At 40.7% G+C, this 12,748-nt stretch overlaps 1 protein-coding gene and 1 pseudogene across 3 annotated transcripts; both read right to left on the bottom strand.

Moving 5' to 3' along the window:
• Positions 1 to 47: 47 nt before the first annotated feature.
• On the bottom strand, positions 48 to 3,110 carry LOC129826345 (26S proteasome non-ATPase regulatory subunit 9-like; annotated as a pseudogene).
• Positions 3,111 to 3,340: 230 nt separating this feature from the next.
• Positions 3,341 to 8,118, bottom strand: LOC129826343 (rab5 GDP/GTP exchange factor-like). 3 transcript variants are annotated; one of them, XM_055886967.1, is made up of 10 exons: positions 8,033 to 8,118; positions 6,735 to 6,916; positions 6,493 to 6,623; positions 6,149 to 6,300; positions 5,858 to 5,927; positions 5,504 to 5,639; positions 5,247 to 5,341; positions 5,022 to 5,075; positions 4,819 to 4,928; positions 3,341 to 4,701 (listed from the first exon to the last, which is right to left on the bottom strand). In XM_055886967.1, exons 2-10 carry the CDS (start codon positions 6,890 to 6,892, stop codon positions 4,276 to 4,278), a joined length of 1,332 nt encoding a protein of 443 aa, XP_055742942.1. In that variant the 5' UTR covers positions 6,893 to 6,916; positions 8,033 to 8,118; the 3' UTR covers positions 3,341 to 4,275. The 3 variants fall into 3 exon arrangements, with proteins under 3 accessions (XP_055742942.1, XP_055742940.1, XP_055742941.1); XM_055886965.1 differs by having other exon boundaries at positions 4,819 to 5,075; XM_055886966.1 differs by lacking the exon at positions 8,033 to 8,118 and having other exon boundaries at positions 4,819 to 5,075; positions 6,735 to 8,022.
• Positions 8,119 to 12,748: the final 4,630 nt, after the last annotated feature.

Genomic DNA, 12,748 nt, shown 5'->3' with positions numbered 1-12,748 from the left:
AGAAAACAATTTTTACAATGAAAGCAAATGTAAACTCACACAGAAAATAACCTTAAACAATAATTTTATTAGAACATGAAATTAAACATTAAATCAGTTGAAAATGGCAGTCTTCTAATCTATGGGCTCAGACATGTAATTAACTCATAGCCACCCTGTGGCATACCAAAGCGCAGCTAGTGGTAAGGTTGACCAGAAGATCTTTATGATCCTGCTGGTCACATTGTCCTTATCATTTTTGGATGGGCACAATGTTGCATCTGTTGGAAAAACAATTAATAAGCAGTCAATAGTCAATCTCTCTTAGATTATATATATATATGCATCTTGGCATGGCATGTATTTTAACATCCATGCTATCAAATGTGAACTACAGTAAAATTAGATAAAATAGAAATCAGTCTAACATCCAGCTCATAGGTAGGAAACTCACCCCAGTAAACCTCTCCCTGACCACTGCTGTGGGGTAAGGCCCATTTGGGTTTTCTGGCCATTTCGAATCACTAACGCTTAATGGTTTCTACAGAGAAAATGGAAAGACAACATGTCATGCCTGGTAAGTTATCACTGTAGTGACTGCATTTCATATTGCTTCCATCATGATACGTGAAATGATCATGATAATGATGAGGTCATTTGGCATTTGAACAATAAAATAAAAGCGGTTATAACAAGATTATTCTGATCAGACGGTAACATACCCCTTCACTATACTGAACCACCGAGGCAATATTCTGCAGGTTCTGGAAGTTCCTTGTGTTGACGGATCCAAACGTTATGATTTCATCATTAACTCGCAGGCCCTATGGGGAAGAAACATACATTTCTCACAACTGAAAACAAAACCACCCTTAAATATCCCAAACAAACACACTAAGTAAATACCCATGCCAGTGTTGTAAAAAAAATCTAGTTATGTTTTAGGTCAATCTAGGCACTGTAAACACCCACAGCCTGACAGGCAGGGGAGCCTTGTGAGACAGCATCCACACGGGCAAAGGGAGAGGGCAGGGTGACCTCCTGCTCCATGGACTCAGCCTGGGACTCTGCCTGGTCCTGGTCCCGCTTTGCCTTCTCTCGAGCATGCAGCCTGTGCAGGGCCTCCTCAATTTCCACCATGATGGCTTTGTGATCATTCTGTAGACCTGCCACGTTGACAAGGTGGTCATAGTAAGCAGAGAAAATCCAGTAGGCAGTAGCACGTGAGCATGGGAACCCTTTACACATGCCAGAAGCAACGTACCGCATCACTGTAAATTGGTTGTCTAACTTGTCAAGTAATGTGGAGCAGTGCTCCAAGCTCTCTTACAAGAAATACTGTGCCTTGCTGTTCTGATCTGGTACACATTAACATCTGCGCGAGGGAAGCCTTCTGCATCAACTAGAGGACCTTCCATTCCAACATCTTGCTTAAAGAGAACACACAATTGATTAATGAAGGGAAAACATATTTCTTGCAGAATAGATGTTTTTGAACCTTTACTTAATTAAGCAAGTCAGTTAAGAACACATTTCTATTTACAATAACAGCCTACCAAAAGGCCTCCTGTGGGGACAGGGGCTGGGATTAAATATAAAATCAAAATATAGGACAAAACACACATCACAACAAGAAAGACACCACAACACTACATAAAGAGAGACCTAAGACAACATAGCAGCAACAATATTATAGCCCCACAACACGCATGCACGTTGTTTCTTATGTTAGATAAGCAGTGATGTAAAGTAACTAAGCAAAAATACTTTGATGTACTACTTAAGTCGTGTTTTCGGTATATGTACTTTACAATTTATATTTTTGACAACTTTTACTCCAATACCTTTCTAAAGAAAGTATGTACCTTTTACTCCCATACATTTTCCCTGACACCAAAAAGTACTTGTTAAATTTTGAATGCTCAGGCAGGAGGGCAATATGGTTCAATTCACGCACCTATCAATATCATCCTACTGGCTCTGATCTGGCGGACTCACTAAGCACAAATACTGTGTTTGTAAATGATATCTGAACGTTGGGAGTGTGCTCCTAGCTGACCGTAAATTTAAAAAACAAGAATATCATGTGGTCTGGTTTGCTTAATATAAGTAATTACTTTACTTTGTCAAGTATGACAATTTAGTAATTTTACCACCGCTGTACCTAACTACATTTAAAACCAGATACTTTTACTCAAGTAGTATTTTACTGGGTGACTCACTTGAGCCATTTTCTAATAAAGTATCTTTACTTAAGTATGACAACTTGGTACTTTTCCCCACTACTGCCGAGAGTGGTGTAAAGTACTTAAGTTGTTTTTTTTGGGTATCTGTACTTCACCATTTATATTTTGACAACTTTTACTTCACTACATTCCGAAAGAAAATGATGTACTTCTTACTCCATACATTTTACCGGACACCCAAATGTACTTGTTACATTTTGAATCCTTAGCACAGGAAAATGGTCCAATTCACACACTTACCAAGATAACACATGGTCATCCCCTTTGCCTCTGATCACAAATGTACACAAATATATATTTTGTAAATTATGTCTGGGCGTTGAGTGTGCCCCTGGCTATCCATACATTTTAAAAACAATTCAATGGTGCTGCCTGCTTTGCTTAATATAACGAATTTGAAATGATTTATACTTTTGATACTGAAGTATATTTTAGCAATTACATTTACTTTTGATAGTTAAGTACATTTCAAACGAAATACTTTGACTTTTACTCAGGTAGTATTTCACTGGGTGACTTTTACTTGAGTAACTTTCCATTAGGGTATCTATACATTTACTCAAGTACGACAATTGGGTACTTTTTTCCCACCACTGACTGTTGATAAGACAGACTGAATAAAAGCAGCATTGACTGACATACAACATATTGGAAAAATAACCTAATTTGAGCTCGCTAAAGTTAGCTGGTCCACAATGTAAACGTACCAACTTACATCTTCCAAAACGTCGTAGTAAGCTTTAATTTGTTCTTCCATATTGTCTTTCGTTTTTATAAGACTTTGGACCGCTTCCATTGTCGAATTTCCATTGAGGAAAACAGTCATCTTTATGATCCCCTCTCGTCCGGAAAGAACTACAACTACGAGTCGGCGAATAGCAAATAAGTCCCAGAACGCGCGAAGTAAGAATTCTTAGGTGCAGTCACTATTTCCGGTTTCTATGTGTTGCAAACAGTCGTAAAATAATTAAAATACATGTGTAATACTGTTTTCAATGGGAGACAGAGGGCAGAGCTAAATTGCCTATAAACATCAAAACGTACTTACAAGAAAATCAGCTTCTTGGTTAAAGCAAAATGTTTCCATGGATACAGAACACAAAAATAAAGTCCACTTTCCTTATGTTTTTTTCTTTAATTAGAGGTTCTGCTGTACATTCACTAACAATATTTCTTCATGATCTTCAGAAACTTTATTTAAAACATGTAAACAAGGCTCTTCACAAAAGTTAGTGCTATTAATGAGTAGAATGACTACATGGAATATAATCAGCTTTTAAACAAGAACAGGTATTGTAACTGTACCTTCAACAGTCTAATATTGGAAAGACATAATCCATAATCACAAACATTCAAATGAAGTATTCTACTTTGACTGAGCTACCTCTACTTTACAGGGTTCTACAATAACAGGTTTCACATTTTATTCACAATCTTCATTAGTAGTTTTTGCAAAGGCACTTGGGTTTATCTTAATTGAGTAATCTAAGAAATATGATAGCAGCAATCAATAGTAAGTCTGCTCACTACCCCAGTAAGTGCTAAATTACAAAAATAATTGTCCTACTGTCCTGATATTTAACAAACTTCAGGGTGCAAGACATAGCTTTTCTTTGACAGCATATAAGAGCACATTTCTTATAGATAAGAGAGTACTGTACAAACAAATAAGAGAACCGTAGAAACGTTAAACAAGGTCAAGAATGTAAACAGATGACAGCACTTTGTGACCTGTTAAACCAAATATAATTGCTTGTGTTAACAATGGTTTCAAGATCAGCATCAGCATTTGTCATCAGGTTGTGCTTTTGGTGTGCAAAGTTGGCATCAAGGAATGTTGAGGTCTGTTTTTCTTTGAGGATCCCACCAAACCAAAAATGTATGCCCTTATTTGGTACCTCCTCTGCTATCAATTAAGCTACTTCCTATAGTCCCACAAATACTTATTTTAGCCGATCACCTGCAACTCACTAATATTTACCCCACAAAGCTCACACAAGCATGACGAACCAGGGTAAAAAGGTTGCCCACTGTACCCGTCTTAATATGGCTAACACTCTGCCTCTGTTAGACAAGTGTTGTTGTTGGACTCTTGACCATCTAGCAACAGCACCGACTGGTCTTTGACATCATCTGCCTGTGTTAGAGTAGAGACAGATTGGCTTTGCAAAAACTCTGACTGGGCTTTAATTTCTTCTTGTGCCAGAGCAGACTGGGATTTTACCTCATCTATCTGTGCCTTGACCGACTGTACCCAATGCTGTAGCTGCTCTTTGAGGGCATTTATTCCTTGGTCCACCTTCTCCTGTCGACCCTTCAGGTCCTCTAGTTGGTCTTGCGTCTCCCTGGTCATCTTTTGCCTCTCACTGCCCCTCTTTGAGGGAGCACGGCGACCCTGCATGTACCCCTCAAACTCCTCTGGGCTTAGGTTGAGTGCTGGCCCATCCAGCTTCTCAATGAAGGCCACTGCGCAACACTACATTAAAACAAAACGATAACATTACCAAAAACAGGCCGTAGTAATCTCAGCACAAGTCATTCAAGACTATTTACAATCAACTAATGTACAGCACGCATGTACATATTAGCTCACCAAATTGGTGAAGTAGTAGCCACTCTCTCCTGCCATCAGGCTGTGAGGGAGGCCGAAGCGGATCACATACTGCATGTTGGAGTGAAGCCGGGGTGGGTTGGCCTTTAGTACTACGTAAATCAGGCCAGACAGGTAGTCATCAGCATTTGCTGGCTCACTATTGGAAGTGGAGAGAGCCTGGAAGACATTCTGACTGCACTTACATACGCATGTAAGCTTGTCCTGTGGCGCTCGCTTGGCATCCATCTCAATTATGGCTGGGGATTGTGAGTGTAACAGTTAGTACACAGGTGGAATTTGAAAAGGTCTGGAAATGTTTTAGTCAAACTAATTTAGTCATTTGGCTTTCTTCATAATGACATTTCAGTGTTGCTGGTGTCATCTTTCATCCAAATAAAGGAACACTGTCTTCCTTTAAAATAAGTCACCTGTTATAGCAGGCAGAAAGGGATCGCTGACAACCTCAGCCCTCTCGTCAGGGAAAGGCACCCTCAGCATGTGGGGGGTGACCCAGTTTAAGGACCTGTCGAAGTTAAATTCAAATTAAAAACAATGGTGAACTAAGTTGAATCCCAATACTAGTCATTAACACTGCTAAGATAGTGTATCTAGCATCACCGAGACCTATGGTACGGGGAGGGGGTTTGGTAATAATGTTACACAAGGTTATGCATGGCAGTCTGACCGTATCCTCCTCTGGAGTGCCAAGTCTTTCACTTCATCGTCACAGCTGTCATGGCAGAACACCCACTTGTGCAGACGCGTCATGATCAGCTTCTCCATGTGCTCCATCATCTGAGAGACCTGAACCTCTGAAAGACCTACCAATACATCAAACACAGTGAACAAGTATGTGAAGTTGGGGAATAGGGTAGAGTGAAGTGTTCAGTGCAATATGTTGTGTAATGAGACTGATATTCAAGGACGAACAAAATTCTTGTCTATATGTTAAGTAAACAAACATTATAGGCCCACAATAATTAACATCAAATGGGAACCAACACAGCAGCTCAAACGGAAAAATGGCCTCATTACTCACTACTGAAATGCACAGCGATGTTTTGGTAAAAGTCTTGAACAAGGTCAGATTGCTTCTGCACTGGCAGGCCCTGCAGCAGGGGAAAAAAATATAACAAGAAAATGAAATAAGAGAGGCATTATTCGAACTTCAAATATCAAGATAATAGAAAAAGCAGCACAAGAAGCAGCCAATGGAAAGGAATCTGAACTTGACAATTAGAAAAGGCAGTGAGGGCCGTAAAAAAAGAAGATGAAAGAGAAAAGTAATTTCAGAGATAAGTGGTGGATAAAGAGGAAGGAAGCACATTACGTGGTAAGCCTCCATGGTGTTTAGGAAAGCAGTGCAACGGGACTGCAGACGTTGAGAGGATGGGTTCCTCAGCAGCTTCAGGAAGCTGGTAAAATCCCCTGGCTCAATGCTCTGATAGGCTTTTAATGTAGCCGCCTGGCCCTCTGAAGACTCTGAAAGAGCATAAGGGGTCTCATAAGATCAGATATTACGGTGTTAGCTAAACATGTTTTTGCTTCGTATCACTTCAGATTATAGTGTAATCCTACCAAAAAAAATGCACATTAAAATAGTCATACAGTTTTGGAAATTACATTATAACCGTTTTCAATGACTGAACTGAGAGGAAGTGCAGAGGGAATCACCTGTGCGTTTAGGAGGGGACGGTCCACCCCAGAAGAGCCTCCTCATCGTATTCACTTTGCGACCCTTCTCCATATTCTTCTTCTCCTCGAATTTAGAAAAGGTGAGGGGAGAACCTGCATCATTCTGGGGCCTGACAGCAGGGAACAAAAGAAACATTTTAATATTTCCCAGATCAAAAGACATGATCAGTCTCTGGTGGACTTGTTTTGTCAATATTTATGAACGACAATAAAACCATTACCCAGTCTCCTGCCTGTCCGCCTCTGCTTTGCGGGTTCGTTCTCGCCAGCACTTGGAGCAAAAGCCCTGCCATGCAGGGTTGCCATAATAACCACACACATCCTTGCAGAGAAGCTCTGCTTGAGTGACTCGGATCCCTCTTTGCTGCTCCGCCGCCATACTTCAGCACTCTTTTACTCCCACCTGGTGACATAGCAAACACAATTGTTTAACTGTTTTGAACAACTCATAGACAAAACATACATAAATAATGTAAATACAAACGCAGTAGTGGAAATAAATGGATTTGTTTCATCGCATAGTTGCAGTTTGAGTCAAATCTCCCCCTTAAAAATGTGAACCTACACTTAACTGTCCAGTTGTAATTCTGTTTGTGGAATATCCTAAAATGTTGTAACGTTAGCTAGATCCAATCGTAACCCTGAGTAATATAACGAGGATCAAGTAGCTAGATTTAAAAAAATCCCAATAAAGGTTACCAGTAAATGATACCATTTAATCGAGCACAACCACTGGTTCTTAGCTACTTTTAGTAACGCAGGTGTACTTACATACATTAGCGTTACTTTCAATTGAATTGTTTTGCACAAAACAGACCGCAAGAATACAGAAGTTAAATACAATTGCATTTCAACTTAGTGTCGATATTTTGTCTCAAATTCCCTTCGTCAAAATGACCAACCGTCCTTTCCACAGGCACAGTAAGTTAACGTCACGTTGAAATTGAATTGCATTTAACTTCTGGCTTCCCGCGGACTGTTTTTGTTCAACCTAATACAGTTAAAATATGTAAAAACACGCGATGTTAAAACCAACTAACTGATTCAGACGTCTTTTCTGACAGTAAAATAAAACATATTCCTTACTTAGCGAAACAAATTATTGTTCAGCAAAGTAACGTTAGTCATATTCCTGGTAAGATATAATAATGTGTCGCACTTCAGCAGTTGTCCTAACGTTACCATTACTCCAGCTATAAAGTTTAACATAGCCCAAATTCAAAACCTAGTCATCTAATACATTAAATACAGACTCTGAGAGAAAGCTAACTTGGTTAGCTAGTTAACCAAGAAATTACATGGTGAGCTCACATCTGGTAGCTAATTTGTTGTGCTAACGTTATCTAGCTAGTTCGAGAAGACTAGAGAAATTAGCTACTTATATAACATGCAAACATTTTAATGACTATAACATGCAAACATTTTAATGACGCATAACCAAAACCGAAATTGTTGATATAGTTCGATTTTTAGTAACTATAGCTAACACATTTTGATAGCTAGCAAGAAAACGACTTACCTTGGCAGGTTCGCTTGGTTGACCGACGTGACGTGTCATCAGCTGCCTGTCTGATGACCCCATAGAATTAGAATACTAGAATGTACATGAACCTTCTTAAGGTGGGATAACGGTCAGCCATGTTGGTCAACCATGGTTTGCCAGTGCTGTGATATTGGGCGCTTTCCAGCGGATCACTTTTGTCAAGAGTTGACCAACGTCTTTCAAACATTGTCTGACTTGCGACTAAATGTCTACTGCATTAACTTTACACAAATCAAGTGATCAGGTCATACAGTTTTTGATGAGATCGCCTTCAAGTTGCTTCTCACCAACTGCACCATGCAGCCATCAACTGCATTGTGGGAAGCACTATTTGTCAAACAATCATTAGGGTGTTTTTGTTTGACCCACGCGAACATGGTCAAAGAAAAGACAAACAGGTACCAACTTTTCTGAAATTCAAAAGCTACAGGGGATAGAAGTCAAATGTATATTTGAGACCTCATTTCTAACCAATTAATTGTACACACAAGTTATGTTTTCAGTTCGTGAGTATGTGATATGTGGATATAGAAAAGTTGATTTCGACATTTTATACAGAAATACTTTTATAAACAGTAGCAGCTGTGTTGACACTGCCATGTTGATCTGAGCATTGCTGTTGGAAAACTACTAGTGTCTGACTTTTGGCTGTCGCAGCTGCACCTACCACAACTTCACTCTCCACCTTTTGTCTACAGTTGGCATCCTTAGGCTTACCGCTGGAAGACACCCATTGTCTTAAAGGTGCACTATGCAGAAATAGCACCCCCATTTCCTGGTTTCAAAAAGTCTAATAGTTCGCCTTATTTCAGTTTGTGTGTCAAACAAGCAAGTATAGTGTCGACTGTAGAGAATCATTGCACAATCTAAACCGCTGTGAAATATTTTTTACATAACCAAAAATATAGTATTTTCAGCTGGTATAGAAAACCGAAAGTAAAATACAAAAACGAAACTTAATGGGAAGCATAGAAATAGTGTACATAGAATAACTACCGATTCATTGACTTGCTTTCAATAAGAATGACAGATCTATAACTCAGCTACATTTTGCAGCTTTAAGTAGTTGAACATGTTATTACTCCAACCTCTCGTGAAAGTGACAAACTGACACGTTTTAATTTGTCAAAAACAACTTTATATATCAAAGGAGTGCCTTTAATTTGACGCCCAGCAGTTCGGCACGATTATGTGCTTCTGCATATGAGCTTAGCTACCCAACCTCGCCATGACATCGCCTACAAGTGTGATATGGGATTTCTATTGGGAAAAGCCGTTTCTGCCTATCTTCCACAGGAGGCTGCTGAAGGGAGGACGTCTCATAATAATGGCTGGAATGGAGTGAATGGTATCAAACGCATGGAAACCATGTGTTTGATGTGTTCGATATCATTCCATTTATTCTGTTCCATCCATTACTATGAGCCCGTCCTCCCCAATTAAAGTGCCACCGGCCACCTATGCTATCTTCATACTATACTGTATATGGTGTAATCATTACTCTGATTCAGTCACTGTCGTCCGCCCATTGTTTTCAATCTACTCGCGTTTGCATACACCATTTCATGGACCGTCAATATCCGGGTAGCATCTGGTTTATATGGCCCAACTACACATGGCAATAGCACTCAGTGTTGCCAACTATTTTTCAAGGAAAGTAGCTGTTGGTTACTCCATTTGTTGCTAGATGACGCGCATGCATGTGCATTACATTTCTATTAAAAACCTCAATACAAAAAAATAAACACCATCTGCTGAAGACATTTCAGGCCCAGTTATCACTCTCGATTCGCCTCTTCCTCTCTGTTATTAGAGCGGAGAGAGGCGGGGGAGAAGAGCGAAGAGATGCGGGCTAGGGGTGCAAGTGATGGGTGCACACCAACAATGTATACAGTGCCTTCAGAAAGTATTCAGACCCCTTGACGTTTTCCACATTTTGTTACGTTACAGCCTTATTCTAAAATAGATTAAAATAGTTTTTTCCCCCCTCCATCTACACACAATACCCCATAATGATAAAGCAAAAGAACTGGTTTAGAAATGTACATAAATATTCAGACCCTTAGTCCTTTTTTGAAGCACCTTTGGCAGCGATTTCAGCATCGAGTCTTCTTGGGTATGATGCTACAAGCTTGGCACACCTGTATTTGGGGAGTTTCTCCCATTCTCTGCAGATCCTCTCAAGCTCTGTCAGGTTGGATGGGGACCGTCGCTGCACAGGTATTTTCAGGTCTCTCCAGAGATGTTTGATCGCGTTCAAGTCCGGGCTCTGGCTGTGCCACTCAAGGACATTCAGAGACTTGACCTGAAGCCACTCCAGCGTTGTCTTCGGCTGTGTGCTTAGGGTCGTTGTCCTGTTGGAAGATGAACCTTCACCCCAGTTTGAGGTCCTAAGCGCTCTGGAGCAGGTTTTCATCAAGGATCTCTCTCTACTTTGGTCCGTTCATCTTTGCCTCGATCCTGACTAGTCTACCAGTCCCTGCCGCTGAAAAACATCCCCACAGCATGATGCAGCCACCACCATGTCTCACTGTAGGGATGGTGCCAGGTTTCCTCCAGACGTGACTCTTGGCATTAAGGCCAAAGAGTTCAATCTTTGTTTCATCAGACCAGAGAATCTTGTTTCTCATGGCCTGAGAGTCTTTAGGTACCTTTTGGCAAACTCCAAATGAGTTGTCATGTGCCTTTTACCTGAGCAGTGGCTTCCGTCTGGCCATTCTACCATAAAGTGCAGAGATGGTTGTCCTTCTGGAAGGTTCTCCCATCTCCACAGAACTCTGGAGCTCTGTCAGAGTGACCATCGGGTTCTTGGTTACCTTCCTGACCAAGGCCCTTCTCCTCCGATTGCTCAGTTTGGCCGGGCAGCCAGCTCTTGGAAGAGTCTCGGTGCTTCCAAACTTCTTCTATTTAAGAATGATCGAGGCCACTGTGTTCTTGGGGACCCATCCCCAGATCTGTGCCTCGACACTATCCTGTCTCGGAGCTCTATGGACAATTCCTTCAACCTCATGGCTTGGTTTTTGCTCTGACATGCACTGTCAACGGTGGGACCTTATATAGACAAGTTCTTCTGTTCACCCAACCTAGAATTCCTTACAATCAAATGCCAGCCATTTTACCTACCGAGAGAATTCTCGTCAGTTTTAGTCACAGTTGTGTACATTCCCCCTCAAGCGAACATCAAGACGGCCCTCAAGGAACTTCACTGGACTCTATGTAAACTATGTATCCGGAGTAGAGGTCGACCGATTATGATTTTTCAACGCCGATACCGATTATTGGAGGACCCAAAAATATTTTTTTACATTTTTTTAAATTTGTTATAATGACAATTACAACAATACTGAATGAACACTTATTTTAACTTAATATAATACATCAATAAAATCTATTTAACCTCAAATAAATAATGAAACATCTTCAATTTGGTTTAAATAATGCAAAAACAAAGTGTTGGAGAAGAAAGTAAAAGTGCAATATGTGCCATGTAAGAAAGCTTACGTTTAAGTTCCTTGCTCAGAACATGAGAACATATGAAAGCTGGTGGTTCCTTTTAACATGAGTCTTCAATATTTCCAGTTAAGAAGGTTTAGGTTGTAGTTATTATAGGAATACGATTTGTATTTCATATACCTTTGACTATTGGATGTTCTTATACCTTTGACTATTGGATGCACTTTAGTATTGCCAGTGTAACAGTATAGCTTCCGTCCCTCTCCTCGCTCCTACCTGGGCTCGAACCAGGAACACATCGACAACAGTCACCCTCGAAGCAGGGTTACTCATGCAGAGCAAGGGGAACAACTACTCCAAGTCTCAGAGCGAGTGACGTTTGAAACGCTATTAGCCCGCACCCCGCTAACTAGCTAGCCATTTCACATCGGTTACACCAGCCTAATCTCGGGAGTTGATAGGCTTGAAGTCATAAACAGCGCAATGCTTGAAGCATAGCGAATAGCTGCTTGCAGAACGCACAAAATTGCTGTTTGAATGAATGCTTACGAGCGTGCTGGTGCCGACCATCGCTCAGTCAGACTGCTCTATCAAATCATAGACTTAATTATAACATAATGTGAACGCCGCGTGTAACACATCCGGTATCAGGATAAATAAAAAGCAAGGTCTGCTACCTTTCTTTAATTATGTTTAATTACCGCAAGCAATGAATGGCAAATGCAATTTTCGTATATACGGGTTCACTGTATCATCACGCAGGGTAAAGCAGGGAACTGGCAGGAAGTACGTAAACAGCTGTTCTTATACCGTAATGACGTAGTTCCAACGCATCTGTTGGCCTATCACAGTAGAGGCTGAGCGCGGTTTAGACTTTGCCCCGCCTTTGCTGGCCCTCGGACTTGTCCAAGTCCCTTAGTGCTTTCCTTCATCCACATCTGGTTGCTGGGTAGATTAGATCCGTCTTGTGTCTGTCGATTCTACACTGAAACAGTTCCTAATATGGTATTGTCCAGTGCCCTAACTCCCTGGTTGGCCTAGAGATATGCACCCCTCCCCTCTCTAGATTGACCACAGCTTTTATGGCCTGTCACTCTATGTTGGTCTTTACACACCTACACACACACACATCTGTATTGTTTGTGTGTGTGTGTGTGTAACAAAACAATATTCATCTTCAAACAATCTGCTAGCGGGCTATAGTGCATAAACATAAATCCTAACAATTTCCCCCTTTTT

Source organism: Salvelinus fontinalis, chromosome 28, assembly GCF_029448725.1.
Source record: "Salvelinus fontinalis isolate EN_2023a chromosome 28, ASM2944872v1, whole genome shotgun sequence".
Taxonomy (NCBI): Eukaryota; Metazoa; Chordata; class Actinopteri; order Salmoniformes; family Salmonidae; genus Salvelinus; species Salvelinus fontinalis.
Note: the sequence above shows the minus strand (reverse complement) of the source record. Positions and strands in the feature narration are given on the sequence as shown.